General features: G+C 36.5%; 5 protein-coding genes across 5 annotated transcripts; 4 read left to right on the top strand and 1 right to left on the bottom strand.

Moving 5' to 3' along the window:
- Nucleotides 1-362: 362 nt before the first annotated feature.
- Nucleotides 363-1331, top strand: EV154DRAFT_481004 (uncharacterized protein; the record flags this gene model as incomplete). Its single annotated transcript, XM_051598364.1, has 1 exon — nucleotides 363-1331. The coding sequence occupies one exon, from the start codon at nucleotides 363-365 to the stop codon at nucleotides 1329-1331; it is 969 nt and encodes a 322-aa protein (XP_051458220.1).
- Nucleotides 1332-1871: 540 nt separating this feature from the next.
- Nucleotides 1872-2745, top strand: EV154DRAFT_587884 (uncharacterized protein; the record flags this gene model as incomplete). The annotated part of the gene is made up of 2 exons (XM_051606818.1): nucleotides 1872-1994; nucleotides 2052-2745. The coding sequence occupies 2 exons, from the start codon at nucleotides 1872-1874 to the stop codon at nucleotides 2724-2726; spliced, it is 798 nt and encodes a 265-aa protein (XP_051458219.1). The 3' UTR covers nucleotides 2727-2745.
- Nucleotides 2746-3031: 286 nt separating this feature from the next.
- Nucleotides 3032-5852, bottom strand: EV154DRAFT_442669 (uncharacterized protein). Its single transcript, XM_051596997.1, has 4 exons — nucleotides 5472-5852; nucleotides 4444-5398; nucleotides 4275-4383; nucleotides 3032-4201 (listed from the first exon to the last, which is right to left on the bottom strand). Exons 1-4 carry the CDS (start codon nucleotides 5705-5707, stop codon nucleotides 3156-3158), a joined length of 2346 nt encoding a protein of 781 aa, XP_051458218.1. The 5' UTR covers nucleotides 5708-5852; the 3' UTR covers nucleotides 3032-3155.
- A 1948-nt stretch (nucleotides 5853-7800) lies between these two features.
- Nucleotides 7801-10081, top strand: EV154DRAFT_463791 (HAD-like domain-containing protein). Its single transcript, XM_051597645.1, has 3 exons — nucleotides 7801-9224; nucleotides 9286-9543; nucleotides 9597-10081. Exons 1-3 carry the CDS (start codon nucleotides 7845-7847, stop codon nucleotides 9909-9911), a joined length of 1953 nt encoding a protein of 650 aa, XP_051458217.1. The 5' UTR covers nucleotides 7801-7844; the 3' UTR covers nucleotides 9912-10081.
- Nucleotides 10082-11968: 1887 nt separating this feature from the next.
- Nucleotides 11969-13016, top strand: EV154DRAFT_507231 (uncharacterized protein). Its single transcript, XM_051601389.1, has one exon. The coding sequence runs from the start codon at nucleotides 11975-11977 to the stop codon at nucleotides 12824-12826; it is 852 nt and encodes a 283-aa protein (XP_051458216.1). The 5' UTR covers nucleotides 11969-11974; the 3' UTR covers nucleotides 12827-13016.
- The last annotated feature ends 319 nt before the right edge of the window (nucleotides 13017-13335 follow it).

The following is a 13335-nucleotide window of genomic DNA, read 5'->3' as shown; positions in this document are numbered from 1 at the left end:
ATGAAAGTAAAAAGGTTTGTTTAGTAGTGACTCTTGTTTCTTTGAAAAGAAGCTAAATTGAAAAAGATATATAATTGTGATATTGCGGCTGCAGCTAGCCTTTGCTATAGGAGGGAGACCTCCTAGGCAGAGTTCTTGAATTGTTGGAACTCACAAACCGTAAATAGCTGGGATTGGACTGTAAGCAGGTGCAATCATACTGGTCTGCTGGTCTTCTGGCCAGAATTCCTGTAAGTGGTATAAAAAAAATACGTTTGAAAAAAATACGGAGGTCTAGACATTTCCGTTTTTTTTCAGTGTTCCAACTTCCTGCTTTGTTACCTTGTTTTCTTACCATTTATTTGAATTTGACGAAGTTCTTGATGTCACAAAAGCGACCGGCCAACAAAAGTGATAGCGAATCTGCCCACAAAAAGCAAATGGCTGTAGGAATGAACCGGAAAGTCAACAATCCTCAACACATCACCTATTGCATCGAAAATAAGGCCACCCTCACTTTTCCTGCTTTTTGTGAGAAATTCGATTTGTTCAAAAGGGACTACGCTTATTCGCGGTATAAGAACATTATATCCATGTATATACCGGATGATTGCGATAGGCTGACAAAGGAATTCAATTTATGGAAAAGTTCCTTCGCAAGCAAACAGTTTTGGTTACAGAAAACACGATTGGTGACGGATCTTGACGCACATCTCAGGAGTGCCGAATACGTGCAAAAAGTTATTCAACAAGAAATTCAAGTCTTGCCTGATGTCAATTGCTCGACATCCGTTCGCGTTTCCAGCCATGATACAACTCATCGCTCGACGTCACCATCAATCGATGATAACACCACTTCTATTACCTCGAATTCTGATAATCAAGAGACTAATGACTGGCAAGAGTCTGCGAATACGCCTGTACTGGCAGATTCTGTTTTAAATTCTAACTGCTTCGTTGCCACTGATAATGAGAATTCCACCGATGACTCGGCTTCTGCGGATATGACAAGACATAATGACGCTGATCTCCTAGATCTGCCTGGACATCAGGCATCATCGACACTGCTTTCTCATGCAAATGCTTCAGCTGGATGGATGTTCAAAGGCACAAACATCTCGACATTATTCATGATATTTCAACAAAAGGTATTTAACATCACAGCATCTGCTTTGCTTTATATGGAAACATCGATCCATGAAGCACTCGCTTTATCTCATGTATTTCTCTTAGCACCTCAACAGCATAGTCAACTCATGATTGATGTTTTCACTAAAGAAATCTTGGATGCTGTTGTGATCGAGCTTATATACAGATATAACTCTATCATCAATTCTTTCTTTCTTATCTGATAACCTTTCTATAAATCATTATTGCATTACTCTTTAAATCAAATACATGCTATTACACTCTATTTACTACGCATTGATTACTTATCAACATATAGAAAACAATAGTCATACATTTATTCCAGATAATACAATCCAATGATATGATCGCTCGTCAATAACAAGATTCTCGAAGGTACCATGAGATGCTCGATCTTCAATTGACAATACGCCTATTGTATATTTGACAGGTTTCACTTTAATAATTGATATTCAGCCAGCCCTGAATATGTAGACATAAAGGAACAATCATTTTTGGCTTAGTGCCATTAATTTTTTTGGTTACAGACATTCAATTTTCTCAAAGTGACAAAATTTACCGTTTTTACTGTACAATAATATTTAGTCCAAAAATACAAGTTTTTAAAGTTGTTAACAAAACGTTTACTCAGCTGCCAAAAATAATTATAACGGTTTATGCCACAAGTTAATTGATTGTGGAACCCGCGTGATTTATATTTTCATCCTATATAAAGGACCCATCTTTCGAGAAAATAAAACCGCATGAAACTATACCAATTTTGCAAAAACGTTGCTCTCCATCCCGACCATACCGTAGTATATTCAGGAGTCAAAAAACACGAAGGCAGGGTTGTTGATGAAGTAAACATTGGCGCATTCTTAAATGTAAAAGAGTTCCTAAGGGTGGGATGAAAATTTCGAAAAGAACACATTAACTACGAGGCAAGCGCAGTAAACTCAGAGTACGTTATTAAAGGTGATAACACACCCAGAGTTATCTATCGCGTCTATAAATTGGACAGACCTGAACAAGAAAAAGACGTTAAAGGATCAGTATCGGATTTTTGTAATATCATCGACACTTTACATAACAGCAAAAAGGAAAGCATCTATGAAAAATACCTCAAAAAATTCACCAGAAAAGCATTTGTGTTTTTCGCATGCCTCGACAATTTCGACACTGACTGTTCTGGCGACTTTTATGTAACCGAAAAGACACTCAATTTTGACGACTTAAACCGGGGCGTTAGTAAATGGAACTGTGTGTATGAAAACATGCTACGTGTGGATAAGTCAAGTTTCTATTTCAAATTAGAGCAGTCTATTAAGCCTAGACAAGCAATGATTTTTTTTTACATGTATTGTATCAAAAGCTTAATGTGTACAGGTTGTTATCACACTTGGTCTCATCAAGATCTTTTAGACCTTTTGCAACACAGCCAGGCTTACAAAGAGGCAACAACAATACCCCTAACGGACGATGAAGCTTACTGTATGCAAAAAAAATTTAAATGCTGCAAATTATGGACCCAGTTTATAAACAACGAAAACGCCTTTGCCAGAAGGACACCAGGACTTCGTCATTCAATTAGACGACTGTTCTTCTCTTCCTGGTAGTTTTTTTAATATATCTACCATTGTTTTATTGAACTTTTTTTTAAATAAATTAAATTTATTTCTCTCCTCTACGTTTTTTAAAAAGCATTTACATCAACCCATTGCACTAAATTTACAGCCTATTAAATTTGTTGCATTTTTCTTGGTCGTAGTGCTCCTTATCACATTCGGCAATAGCCTGAATGTTTAACAAACAAGCTGATGTTATTAAGGATAACAACACTCTCGTATACAGAAAAAGGCTTTTGCGATTAACAAACTAACGAACAAATAAAAAAATAAAAATAAAAGACAATCGATTATCAGGCTACTTTAGAAGGTGGAAGGACTTAAATGTTTATCGGTTAACTTCAATTACATACACTGATAAATAGATTTTTTTTTTTATTTATTTATGATTATCGACAAAATGAGAACCATTATTGTTTACTAATAGTTCATCTCGACATCCTTATTTGTTGATGACTCTGGTTTTTCTAACTGTGGTGGCAGCTGCGACGATGATTCTGGACTTTTAGTTGCGTTAATAGTGGTTGCATTTGAGGGGTAATCCAGCTTGTGCTCAACAGATTCAGTTAAGCGGCTAAAAGCACTTTTATCGCTGGACTTTGTGTAGGAGGTACCAGCTGTATTATGAGCCACAGGTTGGTCATGGTAGCTAGGCGAGTTCATTACAATGCGGGATGCATTTGGTGTATGTGAATCGTCTCTATATGCTGGAGAAACAGGGTTGTGTACATCATCCATGATAGTATCATGATCGTGTGACATGGATATATGTGGTGAATCGGGTATATTTAAAGACGTGATACTCGATGAGGGCTCCGTAAAGGCACCCTGGCGTCTGATTTTATCCATAAAGCCAATGACCCGAGCAAGATCAAGATCTGGTGGATCACTCTCGATGGCCAATGTAAGAGGTTCGACTAGATCATCAATCTTTTCAATCGGTAAGTTACAGCAAGCAGCTATCAAACGTTTGCATTGCATTTCCTTTTCAACAAACTGGTCTTCCAAATCTTTAATTTCATTCAAAAGTTCCTGATCATTGGCAGTGTATGCTTTGACCTTGGCCTGAATATCTTTCACATAAGCTTCCAACTGCTGCTTTTTCTCTTCTTCTGTTGCATTTTCTGAAAAGACGAGCTCAGGAGCGTCGAACATGGCATCGATATCTTCACTTTCACTCATACTTTCGATTTCATGAAGGCTGGGCATGGGTTTATCCGCCTGCTTCATGACACTCTCAAGACGACTCCATCCAATTTGAAGAGCATTCTCTATGTTTTTGGTCTTTTGTTGAGCCTCAGATAATTTTTGTGACTGGGCTTGACGTTCCTCTAAACCTTTCCTTGTCGTTTCCAATTCCTGCGTAACAGCATCCAAACTTTCTTGTACACTCTGAAGCTCTTGTTCCTTTATCGTTAATTGTCCCCCGTATTCATCATCTAATGCATCGACAATTTTTTGCACAGCTATAAAATCATATAAAGTGTTAGTTTTCTTTTTAAAAAATACTGTATTAGGTATTTTAGGCCTGTGTCTTACTCGCTACAATCTCTTTTCCTCTTTGACTAGGGGCGTAAGGTCTTTTAGAATATAAAGATGAAGTGGGATACGCGCGTTGAGATCCAGATGCCTCTTCCATATATGTATCCTATAAGTACAAAGATAAAATTAACTTGTGAATTGCATTTTTAACCATTGTACCTCCTACCCCGTCGTTGTAGTCTCTCATTTGCAACCCATTATTGTTTTCGGCCGATTGTGTTGCACCAGCTTTGAGTAGAATATCCACAAGAGGTTGACAATGCAATCTAGCGGCAATATTAAGGGCAGTATCCCCAAGAGAGTCCTGAGCATTAATAATTGATTCTGTGTCATCATTCTCTTTACTGATGGCTTTTACTAAAGTCTTCATATAATACACGGCTGCATGTGTACGACCTTGGATACCAGCCGTCAAAGCAGCGTGGTGAAAGACACTTCTCTTTTTGTTATCTACAATTTGAATAGATTCCTTCAATAGTTCAAAAGTTTTTTCAAAACTATTATTTTCATAACTATTTGTCACCATGACACCACGCATTAACGGAGTCTCCCCTGTATAGCTCGTGCAAGCAATGTTGGCCCCTCTTGAAACAAGTAGTTCAACAGTTTTTGCTCTAGCCAACGCTGTGGCCCAATGAAGCGCAGTGTGGCCTTGTTCATCAATCACCATATCAATATTAAAACCTGATTTTCCTTGGGTATTTTTGAGTAAATCAGGTATATGTTCCGGCTTATCTGACAAAAATATAGACATGAGAATACTTCGGTCACGTTCGTCGGCAGCTGCAGTGTCTTCATTTATTTCTTCTAAAGCAGCTACTTTTGCCTTTTTACGTGGTTGTGAAAGCTCTGCAGGCCCGATAGGAGACAGAGCATGAAGTTTTAAATTGTGTTGTGCTTTCTGTTTATATTTTTGGGGAGCTTTTGGCTGTGGGTGTGTATGTTGCAAATTCTCTGTGTTTAGCTTTCTTCTTTCAGCAATGGCTTGTTCTTTTGTTAGTAGCGAACAGTCCTCTCCGTCTTCGGTGCCCAAAGCATCTAATTCGAAATTGAATAATGGACTTAAATCGCCAAGCACTCCGTATCTGTCAGCTAGCTCTTTACTTTTATCAAAAGGAATCCTGTTTTTTTTTGTACGGTGGTGTGTTAGGATAGAGATATAAAAAAGAAGCACGCGCAACACTTTTTCTTTACCAAGTTCCCTGATATTTTCCATATCCTCCTTGAACCTTTTCATGCTCGCCAATGAGAACTTCCTTTTCAAGGATCTTTGTACGTTTTCCTTTCTCAATATTTGCTACTTTTAAAATTTGTGTTGCATTCATGTATGAATCTGTTCTTCGGCGCATCACAGCAACGTCATTAACAACCATTTCAAATACAGGTACACCAGAGTATACAGCAGAATATATTCTGCTTAAATCGGACATGTTGAACAAGAATTAGAATAGTATTAAAAAAGGCTTTGAATATTTTTTTCCTCCATGATTTTTGGGAACGCGTTCATTTATAGTACCGCAGTGTGCATCAATTGAACAAAATCCAAATTAAGGCTGTGTCGCAAACAAGTCACGTCCCAAGTGAACGATACATTCGATTGCAAAAAAAGTATGCAGATTGGTCACTTTTCTAAAATAATATTAAAGTTCTAATGATATATTTTACTTCTGTGTTAATTATCCCAAAACAAAGAAAGTTCCCTCATCAGATGCTGATGTTCCCGGGCATACTGTAAGGTATCAAGCATACCACAAATGGTCACATATCAAAACCAAAATTTGCATCACATTTAAGACAATTTCCGGATATACCTAAAGTACGAGATTTCAAGTAGTTAAGGTTGTTGGATTTATTTTTTACATTTGATACCCGTACAAGTGTCAGAAACTATTTTAATGCCCGATCATCACCACATGCACTTCATTGTTATTTTCAACCCTCTCTTTTTCAAATATCAACTTTATTATAGTCTTAATGTATACTTGGTTATCGAAAACCTCATACCTTATGTAAGCATATTTTCTGATTTAAATATATTTTACCTTGCAATAAATATGGCTAACTGGAAGAAAATAGCTATGGCTGGCGTCTTTAAAAGAGCATAATATATCAATTGTGATACACTTTGAGATAACTTATAAAATGCTCATAATCCTGCAGAGTGTTCTGACAATAGATCATCTACTACGATCAACAAGCGTATTCGTGTAACCCCGCCTCTGGTGAAACCATGATTTCCAATTTTATTCAGGCTGATTGCATAATGCCTTCAATGTCAAGATGCAGAACATAAAGTTTAAAATATCAAAACATGGCTCAGCAACTTAAAAGCTTAAAATTGAGAGCAATGTCTAAAAAAAAACTCGTCCTGGACAATTCTCACTGAGGCAGCTTCAATATTTAGTTGTTGTATGGGTGTATTTTGATTTCTTATTTGGATTACACCCTTCTCACCAGAAATTATGTTGTGTGAAATAACTTTGTAGGAACAAGGATGGCCCTCATAAACGTTTACATGAATTGAAACCCGGTGTCACACGGTCACTTGTTTTTTTACAAGATTAAAACGACTGTTGTATCATTTTAGATAAGACCACTGCAATAATATTTTTAAAGAGGGACACGCATAGCACTTATGACAGCGATAAACTGTTTGCTTTTAAATTATCTTGCATAGAAATAATCTCACGTTTCAGTTTATCAACTGCCATTATAATTCTTGCAAACGATATCTTAGAGGTTTCTGGTTATCAATTGAGCTGATTTACAATCTTTTGAAACAGGTGGTCTTTTGTAGTGTACGGATTTTTAAGAAGCAGTCTCGTTTATGCGGGATATTTGTATCTATAAACTATTATAATCAGTGCCTTGGATAGATCAGTCTTTTGAATCAACCAAAGATCGTCTTTAACAGCGTTTCGTGAGATGATCTGCTTTTTTTTTTAAATAAAGCAAAATTAAATGCTAAGTAAAATGATGTTTACAATAGCAAGTTATAGTTCTAGATCTGTGCTATGAATTTAATAATTTTTATCTCTTAGTAGCGATTGTAAAAAATAAAAGTGCATCATTTAATCCCACACTGATGCCAGCAAACAATAAAGATCATTGTCCACATTCATTATGGATTAAGTACTGTTTAGGACTTTCAGATCTTGCAGCTCTTATTTTTGTTCTTCTTTTGAATCAATTGCTCTCGCGTGCACAATACATAGTCCTGTCTTGAGACTAATCTTGGATTACCCCCTCCCCTACACATTCCGCTACCTGAAGGAACTCATAACTTGATATCAAGTCGGTTGCTTTTTCAACGTCATTACCATAGGTTTTAAAACAGCTGACCACTTCGTCTTCGGATAGAAAGTTAATGTTTTGAACTTCACCTTTGGGTCGTCCAACTCGAGCTGTTCCTTAGACTGCATCATATCTTGAATGAAACCCAATTTTAGACTTCCGCATCTGGGTCCTGTAGTGTAAATCTGACTCATCGGGACTGTTCCAATTTCTGTATCTTATCTCAACCACATCATTTCATATTTCCCCTTTTTCTTACTATAAACACACAAAATGAAGTTTGGAAACTATTTGGAAGAGCGTAAATCGCACTTGCCAGAAGAATATGCTATCAACTGTATCGATTATAATGACTTGAAAACCATTTTAAAGGAACAAGTCTATTCAAATTCAATTAAACTCGAAAATACGCAGGTAGAACAACAGCCCTTTGCCCAACTCGTGTCAGAGCGCCTCGGCCAACTGCAAAAATGCGTGGTCGCATTTATTGAAAAGTTAGACCAACAAGTTGAGAAATCCACCAAATTTTTCGAAAAAGAATCACAAAAGCTAGTACAAGAAGGCCCAAAAATCATAAACGATAACTCTGCTGAAGCAACCACCACATTATTAAAAAGAATTATCACACTTGAAAGATTTGTGTTTCTCAACTATACTGGCATTACAAAGATTCTCAAGAAGAACGATCGTCATTCAGGTCTCTCGTTATCCCAACCTTACCTGGAGCGTGTTGCTCAATTACCCCTTGTCAAGGCAGAAGACTTAACAGCATTAAAGAAAAGAGTAATGAACAAGCTAAATGAGCAGCATTTGGACGGCAATGCTGCTGTAGCAAACTTGTCTTCAACATCGCCAATTATGGTAAGAAGTCGCTCTCATCATTTAAACCCATCCACTGTATTACCACCTACCTTTATTGTTCCAAATCAAAAAGTGCTCGTTTCCTTATCCGGCCCTCATGGTACAGATATTGTTGGTGCAGTACTTGACTGTCTTGCTAGACATCCTTGTAATGTGGATGATTTTATGTTGTCCCGTCTCTATCACAACGTCACATTTGGTGTCCTCATCACTTTACATTCTGATAATGTCGCCATTTTCCGTGATTTAGCTGAAGCTGCCCAAAAATGGGACGCTTCGTTGACTTATGATATTCCTGATTCTCAAGCGACTGAACCTTTGATTCGCGAACAAAAAGAAAATCTGAAAAAAGACAAGAAGAAAGAAAACCGCGTTTCTGCACCTATTTATATCCCATCATCTCTTGAAGAAGCCCCTTATTCAGAACGTATTAAATATGCTGCCACTATCTTAAATCAAGACGGATTAGACTCTACTTTCTTGAGTGAATGGACTCGTTTACTATTGAAGCATCGTATCTCTGTTGAGAAAATGATTAGATTGAACAAGGATAACGATAAACTTTCTTGTGCTGATCTCCGTTTGAGTGTGCCAAGAGGTATGGATATGAGTTTGCTTCGTACTGAGCTCATTGGTTTGTCCGCAAGTTATGGTACTGATGTGGCCTTGCAACGTGACGATGTCTTCAGAAAGAATAAGAGACTTGTTGTATTCGACATGGACTCTACCTTGATTTATCAAGAAGTCATTGATGAAATTGCCCGGTATGCCGGTGTTGTCGATCAAGTTTCTGTAAGTAAAATAGACCATGTTTAATCTGCCTTCTTCTAACAGGAACTTTTTTTTTCCAAAGGCTATCACTGAGGCTGCTATGAATGGTGAAATTGATTTCAAAGAATCATTACGTCGTCGCGTAAATCTTTTAAACGGAACAAGTGTTGGTGTTCTAGAAAACGTCAAACAGATTCTTACTTTTACTGAGGGTGCTCGTTTCTTGTGTCGTGCATTGAAGAAGCTTGGATTCAAATTGGCTGTTATTAGCGGTGGATTTATGCCCTTAGCACTTTATGTCAAAGCTGAATTGGGATTAGATTATGCTTTTGCCAATCAGGTAATATTTTTATCATGGAAAATTATTTATTCGCTTACTCACCACCACTTTAGCTTGAAGTTTCCTCTGATGGATTAACCCTCACCGGTGAAACCATTGGCCCTATCGTAGATGGCGTCCGTAAGGCGGAATTACTTGAAGTCATTGCACAAGCTGAGGGGTTAACTTTAAAACAAGTGATTGCTGTCGGGGATGGTGCTAATGATCTGTGGATGCTTAACAAAGCTGGACTTGGTATCGCATTTAACGCCAAGCCTCGTGTTCAAGAACAAGCGGGTGCAAGAATCAACCAAAAGAGTTTGAAATATGTACTGACATTGCTTGGTTATTCTGAACAGGATATGGAGGAATTGGGAGGAAATAATTAAAGTAGATTTTATTTGAAAATAATAAAAAAAAAATCATTTATGGGTTTCCTGGTAAATAGCAACTGAGAAACTCGCCAACGGGATCGGGATCCCCGTCAGTCTGTACTTTTTTCGCGCATTCTGTCGGAGCCCTCCCAGTGTCTACTGTCAGTGGTTCGTCATGTCTAGCTAATTGATGTTCTGAATGGATACATTTTAAGTTTGCAGCCTGTGAGAGTGTGAAGTACAAAGAAAGTAGAGCCAACAAAGTAATATGCATTTAAAATGCTGTGTAAAATTTAATTAAATAGAAGAAAGCGCATAGACTTGGGTATTTATACACATTACGAAATATGCAAAGAATGAAAAGCACAATAGTATAAAACAATTTTTCAGCTGTACTAGAAGCATGCACTTAAATACCCGAATAAAAATATAAAGGCCACGTCAGAGTTTTCTTTGCTTTTCCATGAGGAATGGACTTACATGATAAAGATGTGGTTCCTCGTTATTTTCTTTGTCTTGAACTAGCAATAATATTGAAACACCTGTTACAGTTGTATTAAATAATATCACGTACCAATTAACCAAATTTACCACCCATTGAACCTTGAGGGAATAGCTTCAATGAGTAAATCCTCATGGTATAATACTATAAGCAGAAGAATAATTTAAACATATCTTACCTGCACTATTATAAAACACTGTTCGTATTGGAACCTAATTGCCCAGACGGCGTTCATCCTTAGATAGCCGATGTATCGTTCGTACTAGCGCCAACATCAATGGAAACATCTTACCCTCATCAAAAGGAGGAAAAAATGATTACTAGTCGCCACGATCTTCTCAACATTTATGGACACTTAGATAGATCTTTTGATTAAAATGATTTTGAGTGATTATGCAGCCATGCACATTTCTGGTTTAATATTTCAAAATAAGGTTGGACATATGCTGTGCAACAATAAATTCAATGTTTGCGTTGCACACCTTTTCTATGAAAAGCATTAGATCAATAGCTACTAACAATATAATACTATAACGCTCTTTCAGAAAGCATTCGGGAGAAAGAAAAAACCTTTAAAATTCTTAAGTAATAAAGATCAATAGAATTGACATTCTAATGTTCACAAAAAAATCGGAATGACCTTAGAAATTTTTAGTTATTTGTGCTTATTTACATGTATGATTACGCCATAAATAATCTTGATGCAAATTCATTTTAAATCAGACAAAAAAATAAAAAAAAAAGTTTTTCTTTCAGAAGATACCGGTATGGCATAGTACTTAGTACGCGCCAATGTCCCTATCTGTCGTCATATATGGCTGACTTTATCATCATTTAAAACCTCTACAATTCTGGTCACAAAGTTTCGATTGTGCAACCGAAAAGCAAGTAGCTAACCCGCTCAACCGAATCGTAGATGCAAAAAAACTTTTAATTCTACACACTTGTAATTTAATATAAAGCAATGACAGCGTCTGGGTTTTAATTGCACCGGGCATTTACCGGATATTTACCGGACATCCGGCAACTGACTCTGTTTGGGAATACTGTCCAGTCCGGACATGAACACCCCAATTAGGTCTTAAAAACCATGATGCCACACCTATTAATAATCATCAATAAGCAAGTTGCCTGATTCCCAAAATATGGGTTTGCAGCACATAATTTATAATACTTGGTATCCGACGCTGGTTGAGAAGGCTTAATTTTATATATCTGAATGAGCGCAAGTGGTATTTTTGTTTCTTTGTTATTCAGACACCTATCGTGAAATAAAGTGGAGACCGATTTTGTGGGTACAAAGGAAAGTGTAACATCAAACAAAAAGAGACAACGTAATTTTTTTATGATTATTTGCACAGAAATAGTTATTTCCTTTGATCTATCTAAATCTTACATGATTGCTTCAAATTGTATTACAGTGTTTATAATAAAGAAAGGGAAAATCACTTAAGTTAGTTATACATAGTATCAATCTGATTGTCGAGATCAAATGAAAACTTGTGACACATTCTGGCCATAAAATAACGTTTCATTCCCAAATCTTTCTTTTTCTTTCCAACATTTTATTATTTTTATGGAATATTTATCGTTTACAGCTCTTGTTGCTGACGCATGGAAAACTGCTGGTTATCCAGCTATTATAATAGCATACATCCGCATAGCAATTAACGGTTTTATAGCTCTTTGGTCATGTTACAAGATATTAAGGAGAGAAAAAGGGGGTTCTTTCTGGAACATTGGTTTTGTTTTATGTGCTGCAATCATTGGGCTAGTCGCCAACATAAATTATGTTACAGTTTTGGACGATCTAAAAACGTTTTGGTTGGGAAATCTTTGTTATAATGCAGTACTTTGGTTGTCTTGCATAACAACTTTTAGTTCACTATCAACAGAATTGAAAGATGTTGCTGGTTCTTTAGGTACACGTATCATTGGTCGACTTCACATATATACTGCGTACGCTTGGACGGTGATTACTTTTGTTTCTGGATATTATCTTAAAGAGATATTGGTGGAAAATTATACGGAAATGACCTTTGCTCATCAACAAGAAGGTCCGGAGCTCGATAATCTTTTACAACCTTTCTATTTGATACTTTTTGCTTATTTTAACAAAAGTATATTCACCGTAATGCTTTTAATTTTGTTTGTTTCCTTTGCGAAATATCTCAAGTTGATATCAAAAGCCTATAATTCAATTCTTGCATTTGGCGTGCTAGCAACAGTCCCAATAGTAACCGACACATTTGTTTTATCATTTGCTTTGAGACTCAAAGAGGTGACGACAACTGATGCTATCACAAGTCTAGTTTTGAATTTTATTTTTACAGACTGCTTTTATTCAGCTGCACTTATTATAGTGCTCATCTACAGCAAATATTGGGTATTCTCTTCAAAAGAAATTAAATTGTTTTTCGAAGAATAGGAACAGGCTATACAGCACGAACTCAACAAAGGTGTCTTTCATATGTGTATTTGTGGATGTATGGATACCTATTTGGGAAATAAGCAGATCAGTCAAACAATTTAACAATTGATTATAATCGATAAAACTGCAATTATTTAATAATAAATGCAATTAAATGCATCCACGTAATTAATTTTATACCCTAAAAGAGTGAAAATAATTGAAAAAAAGCGTTGGAAAGAAGTGACCATGTAAGTCACATTATAACGATTTTAAACTTTTGTGTCACGCCGTTTTTTATTGTCGTTTAAATCTATTAGAAGCCAAGTTGCTGCAGGGTTGACAAAGGATGTGCGAGGCCAATATTAAAACACAGTTTTACTTGCCTAAAAATAAACATGCAAACAATGCCGCAAAATTATATAACAAGAGTAATGGCTGAGGGGTATAAATTAGGCAGAATCAGGGCTTAGATACGTAACGAGGCTTTGAACACTATCCTCGCTGAGTACATATAAATACATCGC

The sequence above is a fragment of the Mucor mucedo genome (assembly GCF_025094135.1).
Source record: "Mucor mucedo strain NRRL 3635 chromosome Unknown EV154scaffold_40, whole genome shotgun sequence".
NCBI classification, from domain to species: domain Eukaryota; kingdom Fungi; phylum Mucoromycota; class Mucoromycetes; order Mucorales; family Mucoraceae; genus Mucor; species Mucor mucedo.
Note: the sequence above shows the minus strand (reverse complement) of the source record. Positions and strands in the feature narration are given on the sequence as shown.

Coding starts and splice junctions, on each gene's coding strand:
- EV154DRAFT_507231 (XM_051601389.1), top strand. CDS start 11,975: ATGGAATATTTATCGTTTACAGCTCTTGTTGCTGACGCATGGAAAACT.
- EV154DRAFT_463791 (XM_051597645.1), top strand. CDS start 7,845: ATGAAGTTTGGAAACTATTTGGAAGAGCGTAAATCGCACTTGCCAGAA. Junction 9,225..9,285: donor GTGTTGTCGATCAAGTTTCT/GTAAGTAAAATA, acceptor TTTTTTCCAAAG/GCTATCACTGAGGCTGCTAT. Junction 9,544..9,596: donor ATTATGCTTTTGCCAATCAG/GTAATATTTTTA, acceptor CCACCACTTTAG/CTTGAAGTTTCCTCTGATGG.
- EV154DRAFT_442669 (XM_051596997.1), bottom strand. CDS start 5,707: ATGTCCGATTTAAGCAGAATATATTCTGCTGTATACTCTGGTGTACCT. Junction 5,399..5,471: donor GGAAAATATCAGGGAACTTG/GTAAAGAAAAAG, acceptor AAAAAAAAACAG/GATTCCTTTTGATAAAAGTA. Junction 4,202..4,274: donor AGGAAAAGAGATTGTAGCGA/GTAAGACACAGG, acceptor ATGATTTTATAG/CTGTGCAAAAAATTGTCGAT.